General features: G+C 45.1%; 1 protein-coding gene across 27 annotated transcripts in view; it reads right to left on the bottom strand.

The window, feature by feature from the left end:
• Window positions 1-8,254: 8,254 nt before the first annotated feature.
• The window catches only part of Kidins220 (kinase D interacting substrate 220), a 97,704-nt gene continuing 90,344 nt past the window's right edge, over window positions 8,255-15,614 (bottom strand). For 17 of the 27 annotated variants that reach the window (XM_075984086.1, XM_075984090.1, XM_075984092.1 and 14 more), the window contains one exon: window positions 11,928-14,967. In XM_075984086.1, the coding sequence (XP_075840201.1) occupies window positions 13,708-14,967 (1,260 nt within the window). In that variant the 3' untranslated portion in view covers window positions 11,928-13,707. Of the gene's footprint in view, window positions 8,749-10,151; window positions 10,212-11,927; window positions 14,968-15,614 lie in introns of those variants that run through there. The other 10 variants (XM_075984109.1, XM_075984112.1, XM_075984111.1 and 7 more) reach the window with 8 other exon arrangements.

The following is a 15,614-nucleotide window of genomic DNA, read 5'->3' as shown; positions in this document are numbered from 1 at the left end:
TCTTCTGCCTTCAAGGGCCCTGTATGCATAGTCACATAGCCAAAAACACTGATACACATTAAATAAAAATGAAAAAATCGTTTAAAAGAAAATCCCTAAGATAGAGTCTACTTTTGTACATATGTAATTCTGTGATGGCAAGGATAATCTGATACACACACATATTTCTATAACCCCTATTATTAAACATAACACATAATCTTTCTCACGGATATGCCAAAATTATCCATGGCACTGCGGAAATAGAATCACTATTATCTTCCACTTCAGCTCAAAGTTCAGCTAAAACTCAGGAGGAGTTTAATCAGTGGGGGGGCAGTAATATTTACGAAAAGGTCAACGATCTATTGAATTATGGTGTTCCATAGCTTGTACTTATACCACCAACTATTTCCCTGGGTTCAAACCAAGCTAAGTGCGGCCTGGTAGATAACTTTGGGAGAGCTTGACTCTGAGAAAGACATGTGGAAGCCATCGACACCTAGACATTTTGGCAGCTGGAAGAAATGCCAGCATCACTCCTAAATTGAGAGCTTTAGTGGCACAGCAAGATAAGCCTGGGGGAGTTGCAAGGCCAAAATTATCCCTGCCATTTCCACCAAATGTTTCTGCAGAACCTCTAGCGTGGCGTGTGCAGTGGGAAACTAGCCTTTTCAGAAGGGGCGGCTAGCGTCGCGAGCCCACAGGGCAGGGTATTCACTCATGGGGGACTTCAGTCCCCAGCTCATGTGGTGATGTCAACACAGGTCTGGATTCATTACTTTTCATATTGCTGTGACCAAATACTCAACAAGAAACTGAAGAGAGGGAGGGCTCCTGGGGTTCACAGTTTGAAGGTCCAGCCATCCATGGCGGTGGAAAAGGCATGGCCAAGGAAGGGGCTCACGGCTGTGGCAGCAGGAAAGGGAGGCTGTCTGCTCACATCTACAAAGACAGGAAGCAGAGAGCAAATCATACTGGTGACCACCTAGCTTTCTCCTCTTTTTTCTTCTATTCTGTCTACCATTCCAGCCCGAGAAATGGTGATGCCCATTTTCAAGATGGATTTTTGTTTTCGTTTTGTTTTGTTTTGAGACAGGGTTTCACTACAGAGCGCTGAGTATTCTGGAACTCAATCTGTAGACCAGGCTGGTCTTGAAATTACAGAGATCCACCTGTCTCTGCCTCCCAGGTGCTGGGACTGAAAAAAATGTCAAGCTGGAATGGGTCTTAATCTCTCAGATAATCCTTTCTGGAAATACCCAGGAAGCAGCACCCCTCCAAGTCCACTGCACCAGCTCCTGCCTCCAGGATATTACCCTGCTTGAGTTCCTGTCCTGACTTCTTTCAGTGATGGACTGTGGTGTGGAAGAGTGAGCTAAATAAACCTTTCCTCCCCAAGAGGAGAAAGCTACATGGATTGCTCAGCCTGCTTTCTTATAGAATCCAGGACCACTGGCCAGGGATGGCCCCACCCATAATGGGCTGGCCCTCCCTCATCAATCACTAATTAAGAAAATGCCCTACTGGCTTGCATACAGCCTGATCTTATGGAGGCATTTTCTCAATTGAGGTTCCCTCCCCTCAGATGGCTCTATCTTATGTTAAGTTGACATCAAACCAGCCAGCACACTTGTATTCACTCCCTACCACAGCAGAGGAACAAGAGTTCCCCAACATCACACACACACATGTTCCCAACATCACATACCACACACACGTTCCCCAACATCACACACCACAAACACACAAACACATTCCCCAACAACTCACACACACAATCCCCCCTCTCTCACACAAACACACACACACACACACACACACACACACACACTTCCCTTTTGTTCATCTGCCTAAGCAGAGATATTTACACCATATCAACTGTAAAGTCCAAGCAGAGAGGCTAGCGCATGCCTCTTCCTGCGGGCACTTTTAGTTTTTCTAAAGCTGATTTTCATAATTTCTGACTTTCTTATAAATTTATATCATCTTCCTCTTTCTCCTACTTCTCATCTTCGAACAGTGGCTCCATTTCATCATTTCACCTTTCACTGTGACTTTTCAAATCTATCTGACTTTTATCTGTTTTCAAAACTCAAACACATCCGTCCTCCTTTTCCCCTTGTTTCCTCCCTCCGCCTGTATGCAGGACTGGCAGAACAGAAAGATGAGTTTGTTAGAGCCTGCTCTAACAATTCCCTCATTCCTACACAAAATATCTAGCTTTGTCTTCAGTTAATGTCTTGTTTCACTGGAGTATATCCTTCAATAGCTTCCAGAAAGGTCCATTCAAAGTAACCTATTTTACTCATGCCCCCTTCCTTGTTGGTCACTAACCATAACACTAGCTCCTAACCCCTAGCTCCTAACCCTAACTCATTACCCCTAACCCTAACTCCTAACCCCTAACCCCTAGCCCTTAACTTTAACTCCTAAACCCTAGCCCCAACCCTAATCCCTAGCCCCTAGTCCCTAACTCATAACCCCTAACCCTAACCAGAGAGAGATGCATGAGCTCCCCTCTTTGGGGTCACATAATAACTTGTACTCACAGTTGCCAAATTAAATGTGTTATACTCTGAGGGGTCATGGATGGCACTGTTCTTTCACAATTGATTTCACACACACACACACACACACACACACACACACACACACACACACCAGTAATAGACAAAAGATTTGTTGGTTATGATTGTGGCTCCATTCCAGGTTGTACCCCGATCTCTTGCACCCCAATCTGTTCTCATCCCAGCACACATCACACTGTTACAGAGTCCTATGTCATCTTGTTTAGTTTTGTTTGTTGTTTGTTTTTAGGGCAAGGTCTTGCTCTGTACCCCAAGCTGGTCTCGGCATGATGACATATGCAAAGACCTATAGGCAGACTGAATCCAAGGCCAGGGTGGCCTCCAGTCCAAATCCCTGGCTACTGAGGGTCATAGAAGAGGAAGGCAGAGGGAGATGGGGAAGCCTGGCATTGCGCACTGATGCTGCTGAGCAGGAGGCCAGGCACCTGCCCAGCTCATGCTCACCCCTTGCTAGGGCCCAGAGCATGGCAGACAGGAGCTCATCTACCAATGAGAAGAGTCCCATGGAGCTGGGCAGCCAGCTGGGTGCCCCGGTGGTTCTGGGAACTTAGCTTCCCAGACTCTTGCTCGGTCCTTTCATTTGCGGAGGAGGAAGTCACTATATTTGTGTGTGTTTGTTGGTTTCTGATTTGGCAAGTTGCTTTTAAATTGACTTTTTATTGCATGTATTGATTGTATATGATAATGGCATTGTCATACAGACATATATAATGTATCTTGACTGTACTCACCCCACCCTGTTACCCTTTCTTCTTGCCTCCCTTCCGCTGATGCATTGGCCCCCCTCCTGCTTCCCTGCTGGTCAAGCAGAATGAGAGCCACTTAAACAAACCAGAAGGAAACTGAGTGTGGCCTGAGAAAGCTGCTCCCGGAAGCCCAGCTATTGACTGTTAGGCAGTCAGTAAGGCTGGCATGCTAATCCTTGTCGACTGCTGAGAGCTGTGTTTGGCTTTGTGGCAAGGTCTGGGGTCATTAGGCAGATGTCCACACAAGCTGAAGTGGCCCTTGACTGTCTCAGCCCACCGTCTGTCCACTGTGACTGTGCGGTCCAATTCTTGGCCTCGGTGCCCGGCATGGGGGCCTCTGTTGTGTTGTCTCCTTACTTTCTTAGGAGACAGTCATCATCATCATTAAAAATGCAAAACCTCAAGATAGGTATATTCTACTTATCTATTAATATTTATTAATCATTATAATATTCCGTCACAGAGCTTAGGGTTGTGATTTAACACATAATACTGACAGTGGACGTATAGGAGCACAGGTGTTGGCAGGCAGGGTCACCAGGAGGGAAGGTAAGATGAATGTAATATAAGATGGATATGTTATAAGACAAATATAATATGCACAAGCTGCAATACAGTGGTCTACTCCATGAGGAATATCAGGACAAGAAATCGCAACAAGAAGCCAAGAAGTTTGTAAACAAAAATGAAAAGGTTCCAAAATAATTACTAACAAAGATGTTGGATTTAAAAACATTGAGATTCTTGTAAATGTTAATTACATGGAAATAGGGTTTTGAGCCTTTTCTTTCTAAAGTAGGTCTTTGAAAGCCTCAAACTCTGTTCCAAAGCAAGTAGGGAGAGTCCACGACTGCCATACATGTCAGATGTAAACAGAAATTGGCCCCCCACTGGTAAGGACCAATAGAACATACATGGGAGCAGGGGGCTCTATGGAACCTCAGTGTATGCACCCAGCCTCTGGCTCTACCACTTAGAGTTGGGGACTCACCATCTCTGTCTCCTTTCTAAGTTGAGGGTAATGGGAACATTTGTGAGCTGCTGTCATGACCATTGAACTGGTTAATATGGGAAAAGGTCTTAGAACGTTGTCAGGCATACAGGCGAGCCACTCTTCTCAAACAAAGACCTGCACTATGTCCAATATCCAAATGAATACAGGATGAGGACTGGACGCTGCAGGACTCCACATGGAGTACTGGACTGGGGTCAGGTGAGTGTAAGCCACCGCTAGTCCAAACCACTGAGGATGTAACCCCTGGTTGCGCTGCACATGAAGACAATGGCTCACTGAACCTAAGCAAAGTCCCACAGACTGCAGGATGTGTTTTAGGAAAAAGAAATTACTGCCATTGATGCGGTTCAGGGTAGGACATTTTGTAACATTGTGTGAGCCAGAATGTGGGGGAAAGGGCATCTCGGATTTAAAGAAATTCAAACACAAAAAACCTGGTCAGTGATCAGCAAAGTTCGACGGCAGAGGGTCTAAAAAAACAGAAGTGCTGTCAGGCTTCTAAGAGTGGGAATTCAGTTCCTGGGACCGGAATCCTCAGGCACAAGAGTCTAGCTTCCTTCTCAGTGGGCAGCCCTGCTCCAGGTTGCAGGAAAATTGAGTGGGAGCCTGCTAGTGTTAGATCACATGCCCCCTTTCCTTTCCCCTCCCTCTCCTCTCTGTCTGTCTCTTTGTCTCTCTCTGTCTCTGTCTCTCTCTGTGTCTGTCTGTCTGTCTCTCTCTGTCTCTGTTCTCTCTCTGTTTCTCCATCTGTCTCTCTCTGTCTCTATTTCTCTCTCTCTCTCTCTCTGAGCTAATAAGAAAACACTCTATACTGCTGCTTTGCTGCCCATCCCTTGGAACCTGTAAGCTATATTTACAGTCCTACCTAGGGCCTGCCTCTGTGGCAAGGGCACCTAGGCTAGGCCAGACTAGATCACATGTGTGAAGTAGGCTCATCCCCTTGAAACTGTGTTAAGAGGTTTCTATTCTCTGCCCTTTCTTTAGGAAGCCCATCATGTTCTACATGGTGGTGTGTCTAACGTAGCCCCTCTGGGTCTGAAGGGAAGACCTTTCCTCAAGGCCCCGCCACTCGGCCTCTGGGAATTCTCTTCTATTGCTCCCCCCAACACGAGGCCTGGCCATGGCTGACTTGGTCGTGAGACCCTCTCTCCTGCTAAAGCTCATTCTGAATGTTTACTTGTGGGTCAGGCCCTTTCTGCAGGCTTCCTGTTCACGCTAATGGCTAGAAGCACAGGACACAAATCTGCAGGCATAAGGGGCCCCATGAGAGTCAGGAGGGGGGTTAAAGAACTAATGCCTATGGAGTGTTTGTCATTGACTCTCACAAATCGAGACTGTTATGGGTATATCTAGTATCTGAGTGCCTTAACTGGCAAGCGTCTAGAGGGGTATGAAGCGTCTAGAGGGGTATGAAGCTTCTAGAGGGGTATGAAGCATCTAGAGGGTTATGAAGCTTTCTTTGCTCCCTTCTCAGCCTCCCTTGGATCTCCCAACCTGCTCCCCACTTCTCAAAAGCAGGGAAAGAGCTGGTTGAAAACCCCCTAAAACTTCTTCCCGAGAGAGGTAAGGATTTTAGTTAACTTCCTTACCAGGATAACAACTATACAAAGTAAAATTGAAAAGATCTCCACACAAAGAATTAACTCCTGTTAGTTTAAGACCAGAAGATACCATCTTTAATAAACTAGGTAAAACATGTTGTTTCTATGTACTCACCTCACTGTGACCTTCTAGGGCACAGAGCCAGACACAGCTTCCCAGTCTGCCTTGGAGCCCATGACTGGAGAAGCCCATGAGCACAAAAGTTTCACAAGAACCATTCGTAACGCAACAGCCCAGACAGTCCACCCTCACGGCCAACCCCTCATCTCTCTCGGCCACATTATCAGCCAAACACACAAGGTGGGCGGGAAGGCTCTGCTGCCTTGAGTACGCGGGACCGCGAGATAATCAGGCCCTGTCTTTATGTGAATTTAGGTAACACTAAACTATTGTTATAGGAACAAGAGACCAAGTTCGTGTTGGCAGGGCCCTACTGCAGATGACACCACATCGTCGTAGCACGTGATGAAACTGAACTGGTAGAGACTTGGATGGAAGCTTCGTCCACACTGGCTGACTTTTGTGTGTGAGTGCCAGCAATGACTGGCCTGGCCAGACATCCTCGCTGTTGCAATAGTGGCATGACATCATAGGGATAACCAACCGATTTCTGATTGGATTTAAGGCTAGTACCATAAGATGAAGCCTGTACCTGGTGCCATCCCTGGGCCAATAACCTGTGGTTAGACAGGTCATAGGTCTAGGGGAGAAGCTACTACCACTAGGCTGCTAGGTGGACAGAGTCTTAAACCAACTCCTGGCTTTTCATCACACCCGTAAGTCCACGTCTCTCTCAACCCTTGGCAGCTTTCATTTGTAGTACATGGTGATTAGCACAGAGACCCACAACTGATTATTGTGCAGAGAATAAAACACTGCAGAATGCTCAGCCCTAAAGGAAACATCACATACACACACACACACACACACACACACACACACACACACACACACACATGCTGCACCCCCTTTCCAAGGCTCATGGGTCATGGTTGGAGAGGTGGAAAGAGTGTAAGAGGCAGAGTTGATAAACATCTTCTGGACACGGCAGGGCAGAGCCCATGGTGGTTTTGATGATTGTCTATTTAAAACCCCTGTCAGCCTGAGCCAGACGAGACCCCAGCGTGGAGCAGGGGACTGGGCACACAATCCCACACACCTAGCAGTGGAGCAACCTGCAACTGTTAGCTACTGAGAAACAATGGACCAGTTTTCTCTGAGAGTTGTCCCTGGTAAGCCAACCACATTCTAATAGCAGATCACACAGCCAGGATTATTTGTGGCAGTACCGACTGGTCTTTACGGTTTAAAAGAAGGTGGGGGGGGACAAAATATAGAGTTGATAGGGAAGAGGAAGTAGATACAAGAAGAATGGGGTGTGTGGATGTGACCAAAACACACTGTCTGGAACTCATACCATCAAAGAGCTAAAAAACTGAGCCTTAAATGACTCAGTTAGCAAGACTGGGAATTGTTATTAAGAATGATTTGCCTGCATCAACAATGCATAATCACCCATCCATAGAAAAATATTCAGGATGGAATCCTAGTACAGCATGCTCCTAACAGGTCAAGCAACCAGAACGGTGTGAGAGGGGATGACAAACGGATGAGGGGTCATCACTGAAAATAACCCGCTGAAGGGAAGAAGCTGGGCGCTGTGGTGGTCCTGATGGTGAGCAGTATCGCCGTAGTTATAAACCTGAATTGGGGGTTCACTGCAGCTAAGTTACACTTGAATACAGTGTCCAGGATTCTAAGGTGAAGTACAGAATTACCAGTTTCGCCTGACTCTAGAATTATATTGATGCATAAGATGGGCATCTCTCCGCAACAAGGGCTTAAAGTGCACAGGACTTTAAAACATGCAGAACACATCGCCCCGTACTTTAAAAGGATGTGGTTTGCCATGGTGGACTGTGGGTATCCATCTTGGGAACTTTTAATCAAACATTGTATTACATCTTGAAAGGTCTCTGGGATCATAAACAGAGAAGCTTACCCAGGCCAGGCAGGTGATGGGGTAGCTGTGAAAGTTGGGGGGCCGCCCACAAGAAACCGTGGTGGGGGTGCCGGGCGGCAGGGCATTCTTAGCACATCGTATGGGACTTGTGGAGACTCTGGCGCTTTCACTAACCTAGTTTAGGTCTGCCATATTCACTCACAGAAATTTCTGTCGGCTGTTTGTCTAAAAGGCCTTGTTGAGGTTCGCTCTCCTGCTACTGTGCTAATGATGTCTGTGGCAAAACAGGATGCATACAATGCAACCTCCAAGAAAACAGAGACAAAAAAAAAAGACGGAAAAGAACATAGGCAAATATGGAGAAAACACAGAACCCGAAAAGAAAATAATCTCTTTCAAAATTGTTTAATTCACATTTAGTAAAAACAGCATGCCTTCTAGAAGTTCTAAGAAAGCACAACTTGCAAGTGTCTGAACTGTGACAATTTTGAGAATATCTAACGTTTTATTAGTTACCTGACCAAGAATGTGCTACAGGACATGAGAGGAGAGATTAGATTATTTACATATTTTTCTATACATTGGGCTTTTACCTAAAATCTTATAAAAGTAATACTTCATTAAAAACTAACTTTGATCCTAAAATTACAGAGAACAGAGAAATCTGGTTAAGGTGACACATTTCTTCTCTGGCCGAATGCATGGCAGGGCTAGAACGGTGGCCGTGTCTTCTTCACCGCCTTATACGTGGTGAGGAAGTCGGCTGGGGAAATTAACCGAGCTGTCAGGAGAATGAGAAAGAAGCGCTGCTTGGTCTATGGGCAGAATACTAAGGTTCTAAGCCCTTGTTGCCTTGAAAAAGAAGGAGGTAAATATGTGTAAATACAATAAAATTAGAAAATAATCACTAATAATAAAGACCTTAATGACCTCAGATAGCTTCTTAATTTGAATAAGAACACACATTTTGTTATGAGAGTATGATTTTGTTCATTCATGTCTTGATAGTTTAGTAATTAATTCATTTTGATATGCCAGTTCATGCTTTGCCAGATCGCAATAAATGGCTCCTAATACACATGCGTAGAGTAAATCGCACTACGAAGGGCATCTTCAGCTGCGGAGTACGTCTAAGAGTGGTCTGCCTGTCAGTGACCACAGGCCACGCCCACCAGCAGATCCAGAATGTTTTGTTTTGAAACAGTAACACTGTGTTAGACATTTCATGTTCTGTGGGGTATGTGTGTTGCATATCTCTGTGTATGTTGTGTGTATCTATGTGTGTGTTGTGTGTTTTGTTTTCTCACTAATGTTGGTCTTTACTTCAGGTCAGATTCCAGACTTTCCAAGAGTCGTCACTCACATTTCTGGGAACACGGAGGGCCCTTCATTAGCGACACTTCAACTTAAAGGAGTCAGAAAAGCAACATGCACCAGTAGATACCATACTTCAAATGTCGGCTCTTGCCAGCGCTGGTGACAGTGTTCCCCAATGTTCACAGGGGAACCCCTGGGATTCTGGTGGGAATATCAGGGTAGAATCCTATCCAGGGTCAAGAAACATCAATAGCCACCCTTCCTTCTTGGTCAATGTCTCATTAGAAACTTATTAATTTCCCAGATGTTTCCCTCTCCCGGGAGACCTGAACAGTGCTCATCCATCCTCCAGCCAGAGGCCCCTCTCAGGAAGCTCTCAGCTCCGATTTCCACCTGAATGGGCCAACAGCCAGAGGACCTGCAGGCCAGGGCTATGGCTTGCTACAATTTTTTTTTTAATTTATTGCAATCACAATTATATCATTTCCTCGTTCCTTTTCCTCCCTCCACATACCCCCTCTTGCTCTTTCAAATTCATGGTCTCTACTTCTCATTAGTTATTACATAATGTATATAAACATATATTCCTACACACACAAATATAACCTGCTTAGTCTCTATGTGCTTGTACTTGCTGTCCATTTGGCATGAACAATTGGTGTGCTCTTCCCTGGTTAAGACTATTTTCCCTGCTGTCAGCACCCCTTAGCTGCCTGGGTTCTTTGTGGTCTCTCCCACACCCCAGATCCATTTTGGCGTATCTCCTGCCCTTGTTCAGCTCATGCTGAGGCAGTCATGTTGGTGAGGCTTCATGGACAGTCTAGGAGACACGGTCTCACAGCAAGGTTTAAAAAATCTTCAACCGTGTGGGTGGTGGGGGTTAGCTCCTGGCAACTGTTCCCAATGCTTCTTACTTTGAAAACTAGTTTGTTACATACCTCAGTTTAAACTGGATCTTCTGAACCGCTGTCTATCTAGGACAGGGCAGCATTTTCTTCCTAGGCAGGAAAGGGTTTAATATTACGTAAGACTTCAAAGCCTCTTTCTACTTAATTAGTCTCAACCAGGGATTCTCAACCTTTGCCAAGCGATGAGTCAATGAAACGCCGTCCACAGCCGGCTCACTGCTAGCTTCAAGTCTTTGTGCGACTCCAGCCTATGCTTCAGCTTAAGTGAGGAAGGGTACTCATTTTGGGTGGCTTACCTGCCCCAGGCAGGAGGGTGTCCCCATTCCCATTTCTTTTCTGCTGTGTCTGCTGAGCCCAGGAAAGAAGATGGGGGATAAAGCAGGCTGGGGCCCGTAGCACAAATTTGCCAAAAATGCTCACTTTGTTGCACCTTCTTTCCTCCCTAATCCTTCAATGTCATTCACCCATTAATTAAAGGGGGCCCTATGCTCTCTTTTCCTGGTAAGTATAGCAATCTATTCAGGAGTTCACCAGGAATTCATGCTTTTTTTTTTATTTTTAAATTCAGGAATATTTCTAAAGAGGCTGAGAATTCCTGGTGGAACAAAAAATTATGTGGTCTTAAAACTTTTTAAATTTAGTACTTTAGCCAAACCAAAATAAACAAAATGTAATTTCACTCAAAAGTTACTATTAGTAAGGAAAAAAATAATCATAAATTATTTTTATTATAGCACTAGAGCATGCGAATGAGCTTGAATTCTCAGGATGAGGATTTAAGCAAATACAACTCTAAAATTACTTGGTTAGGCAACTAAAATTATTCTGACTATATTTAAAACCATATAAAATAACACAGGAAAACAAGTTCTCTTATTATTGAAAATACTTCTTCTGGTTCTGTTGTTAGTTTTCTGAGATCAGTCCTCACATAGCCCAAACTGGTCTCAAAAATCTCCATGTAGCTGAGGCTGGCCTTCAAACGTGACTCTCCTATTTCCATCTCTTGAGCACTGTGATTATAGACAAGAGTCACCATGCCAGCAAAGCTTGAAGTTGATAGTGCAGGACTCCTGATCCTTAATCATCCAGCACCGCAAAAGCTGACTCGAATTGAAAAATACCAGTGGTGCCAGGCACGGTGGCGCACGCCTCTAATCCCAACACTCAGGAGGCAGAGGTAGGTGGACCTCTGAGTTCGAGGCCAGCCTGGCCTACAAAACAGATTCCAGGACAACCAGGGCTAAAGATATTCTCAGAAGTAAACCCCCCAAAGGCCACGGTGAGTGATAGGAGGCTACATCAGCCCACCTTCTATGGCTGAAGGTGGAGCTAAGGGGGCTCACACAGCCTAAGACTGGGCAGGGCTCAAGGCTCCTTCTTCTATTACTTCATTCAGGTTAATGCAGTTTTGACTGTGTGTGAATCAGACTGAGCTATGCAATATAAAAAGACACAGACACACACTGACATGCAGACTTGGAGGATAATGGTGACCCAGGAACCCATCTGGCCTGTCAATTTCTGTACCCGCAGGAGAAAGGCTGTTGGTCTAGAAGGTTCATGCAACGAACTGCTGTTCTGCAGGAATCTGGATTGTCTGCCTCTAGCTACAGAGACGGACTGCCTGTGCTAAGGTGCCATGTGCTTGGAGATGCTGAAGCTTCAAGAAAGCACTAGTTAGGCACCGGGGCTTCAGAGCCAACCTTTCTCAGAAAGTCAGTAAGGGCTGTCTGGAACATTCTGCCAACTTCATGACCTGTAAGTCCACAGACTCCAGGCATAGGACAAAACAGACACACAGACCACGTTTTAATTTTTAATCAGAATATGAATTGTCATTGCTATAGTGAATAAAACTCCATGAGTCAGAATGGCATGCAACTCTTTATTGTTCCTAGTCTACGTGTGCACTTGGCACTCCAGTAATGACTTCACAGACAGTGTGAATAAAGGACTCCCATGACTGTGAGCTGTGACCACTCACCTGGAGAGAAACCAAACTGCTTCTCAAGTACCAGTTACATGATACTGCAAACTAATAAACATTAGAAGTAGTAAAACGCATGTCGGCAACATCGTGCTGTTTTTAATGCTTAAAATACCTGTTAGAGATCATGCAACATATGCACTTGATGACAATGCTCAATTACACTCAAACAGCCAGGCACTGAAACATGGAGCAGCTACCAGCACAGTGTCAAGTAAACAACACAGGTCCAGTCAGTGATAGACATCTCCACGAACACTAAGCCTGCGACCTCAACATCTACATCCTACCTGTGGCCCAGGACATACTGCTAGAACCGACTCTCTATAATGAGCTCTGATCAAGTGACACAGTTTTGATGCATGATGATGACAGGCACACTCCTAGCCTACATGACACTTAAATGTATGCGCTCATTCTAGCTTTGCTAAGAATAATGGCAAATGTAGCATCATGGCCACACTGGCTCTGTCTCTTTGCTCTTGCTCTGTTGTGGCGTCTAAGCTCTTCTTTAAAGTACACTGCAGTTTTTATACGATGCTGACTTAGGAACAGGTATGTGACACAAACTGCTGCAGCACATTGGCAGCGCCTCACTCTCACCACATCCAGTATTTGCTCACTGCTTTGTCTAGTAGCACTATCACCAACTCTTTTAATTCAGTAACAGTTTACACCCTTGTCTTCCTGACTCTCCCGGAAAGGGCTCCTGCCTAGGCCTGGGGATGCAGCTCAGCCATTCTTTACCTAGCATCTGTGAAGTCCCAGGTTTAATCACCAGAACAACTAGTTTTGTGTGTGTGTGTGTGTGTGTGTGTGTGTATTTGTATTTTTTCTTAGCCATGGGCTAAGCTGGGTTAGGTTAGATGCATAATTCAGGAATTGCAGAATAGCCTAGGATGGTTTTGAGGGCACAGGTGTTGGAAGCCTGGGCTAGGTCTGAAGAGGGCATCCCAAAATACATTGCCCTCCCCCACCTCCTCTGCTAAGGACTCATCATGGCCCAGGCACAGTGCTTTGGGTTCTGCTGACTCACTTTCTTATCAGCTTTTATTACCTTCTTCAGTATATATTTTCTACTTAAATTCTAAGACCTCTTTAAAAAGCAATGAGTCTTACATAGTACACTGGCTATCCATTTGCTAGGCATTCACTTTTAGTCTCTGGTCTCTACTCTAAAACCTATAAATCTGTACCAAGATTAAATTCTAACAGCAAAATTGGTTTCTGCTCCATCTAACACTATATCTTCCCTCAAAAGTTTCATGAATATTTTATAAAGGAGATCTCTAGGTTTTCTTCCTTGTGATTTAAGCCTTTCAGCTTTAAATGCACGTCTGACCTATTTTTATATTCAGCCTGTTTCTCATTGATCTGTGCGGTTGTGTGCCAGGGAAGGGCATGATGGTGGTGAGACTGCAGGCGACAACAGAGACGACTGGTGGCCAGGGTGTCTCAGGCTTCCCTCTGCTATACAGAGGACGTGTGCTTCCCCACATGCCTGACCACCTGTTATCTGTGATGATAAACATGATGAGTAATGGTAATGGATCCATCCAAAGTTCATGACAGTCTTGTCCTTCACTTCTCTTTTGCTTAGAGAATGCTTTCTCTCTCTTCTCCAAAGCCCGTGCTATCCGAGGTGGCTGCGTGTAGCTCAGATGCATCTTTCGACAGCCTGGTGTAACTGGAACGCTGGCTTCGTTTGTGTGTCATGCTCTTCAGATTTTCATTCTGAACAGCAGTTGGATTGGGGCTGGGCCCAGGCCTCAAAATGACCTGAGGAGTTTCCCTGATTCCCTCCATCTCATCAAAGTTCTGGTTGGCTCTGTTGGCTGGCGCGGTATTGTTGTTGAGAGTAACAGTACTGGGTGTTCGGTTCAGATTGTAGGCCTTCTGGCATGCGGGCCAGCTTTCTTCAGGGCTGCTAGCAATCAGGCTACACTCAGAAGGGCTTTTCTTGTCTTCCGAGCAAATGGACATCCGAGCTATAATTGGATCTTGCAGGCCACTCAGACTGTGTGGCATCCCACGCTTCCCGCTGTGGCCGTCATCTTCAAGCTCTATGAGATTTGCCTTTTCCAGCTGGGAGTCGTCTGCTGCTTCATTGTGAAGGGAGTGGTTGGGAGAGCTCTCGTTTGACCTCACTCCCGAATCAGAGGAATCTTTTTTGTCAAGGAGAGCATCTGACAAATATTCTTTTGCTTTAATGAATGTTCTGATTGGCTCAGCACTGTGTTCTGGAGACTTGGATGTTCTCTCCGCTTTGCCTTCAGCCTTTTTCTCCTTACCATCTTTAAGCAGTGGGGTATTGTCTGACTCTTCGGTACCAGATTCATCCTCATCACTGGGCAGTTTCTGGTAGCGCAGACCACCTCCCTTAAGCTTCAAGTCTGTCTGGAAGAGACTGGGCCTTTCTGAGGATTTCTTGCCTGGGAGAAGCTTACTACCTGACTGGTCAGATTTTTCATCCTCCTCAGTAATCGGGTCCAGGGGTGAGGCGTCATTAGTGGACACCCCTGAGGAGGAGTAATCTATCACATCCCCCCTCTTCATCAAGAATGACTTCCGCCCATCATCCTGCTTTAGCTCACTCTCCTTCCCCCTTTCTTGCTCTAGACTGGAATGGATGGAGCCCCCTGAGGAACTCTGACCTATATAGTATGTGCTGTGTGGAGAAGATCTGCCGCTTATTGTTGCCGACCCCGTGCCCCCTTCTAACTGGGCCATCTGGGCAATGTACTCTCTATAGGCATCTCTATATTCGGCCTGCACCTTATCAGTAAGCTTTGAAATTTCAATACTGGAGTCCTGGGAATTGAGACTCGAGAGACTTGGGGTTCTGCGAGTTTGTGACTGTGAAGACAGAAAAAAAAATTTAAGAATTCAAATAAGAAGGGGAAAAGACATAACAAACATCAGTTTAGGAAATACATATGTACACTATGAATTTAAAAGTTATCAAAATACCAAGGTCTTAAAAAAGTCGACCTAACAGTTTACCAAAAGCTATGAATTTATGAATAATTCTGTTATTAACATCAATTTTAGCAACATTAATTTACTGTTTATATTTAAAAGAACAATTTCAGGTTGTATGTCATTTGAGCAACTGCCCTAAGTAATTTCAAGTTTTTATTTAAAGTAAAAACACTTTCATTGAGAAAGAATTCCTCTTAGAAGAGATAAAGAAATGAAGACAAATCTCAAAACCAAAACACTCAAGTCTTCAAGGTCTGATAAAAGAACTCGTCTCAGATATACGCTAGGAAGTTCCTGTCACATCTAGTTCAGAGGAAGAAAATGTTCCGAAAATGAGACAGAAGAGGTTACAACAAAGGTCTGTGATACGCAGCAGCAGCTGTGGTCAGTTGGGCAGGGAGGCAGAACGGGCCACTTTGAAGGAGTTTCTAAGACTGAGTGGGAAGGTTCCAGCTGTGTTAGAGCCAAGGAAAGCTAATAGATGAGCACTTAAAAGTACAGATTAGGAAAAAGAATCATGG

This window comes from Microtus pennsylvanicus, chromosome 8 (genome assembly GCF_037038515.1).
Source record: "Microtus pennsylvanicus isolate mMicPen1 chromosome 8, mMicPen1.hap1, whole genome shotgun sequence".
Taxonomy (NCBI): Eukaryota; Metazoa; Chordata; class Mammalia; order Rodentia; family Cricetidae; genus Microtus; species Microtus pennsylvanicus.
Note: the sequence above shows the minus strand (reverse complement) of the source record. Positions and strands in the feature narration are given on the sequence as shown.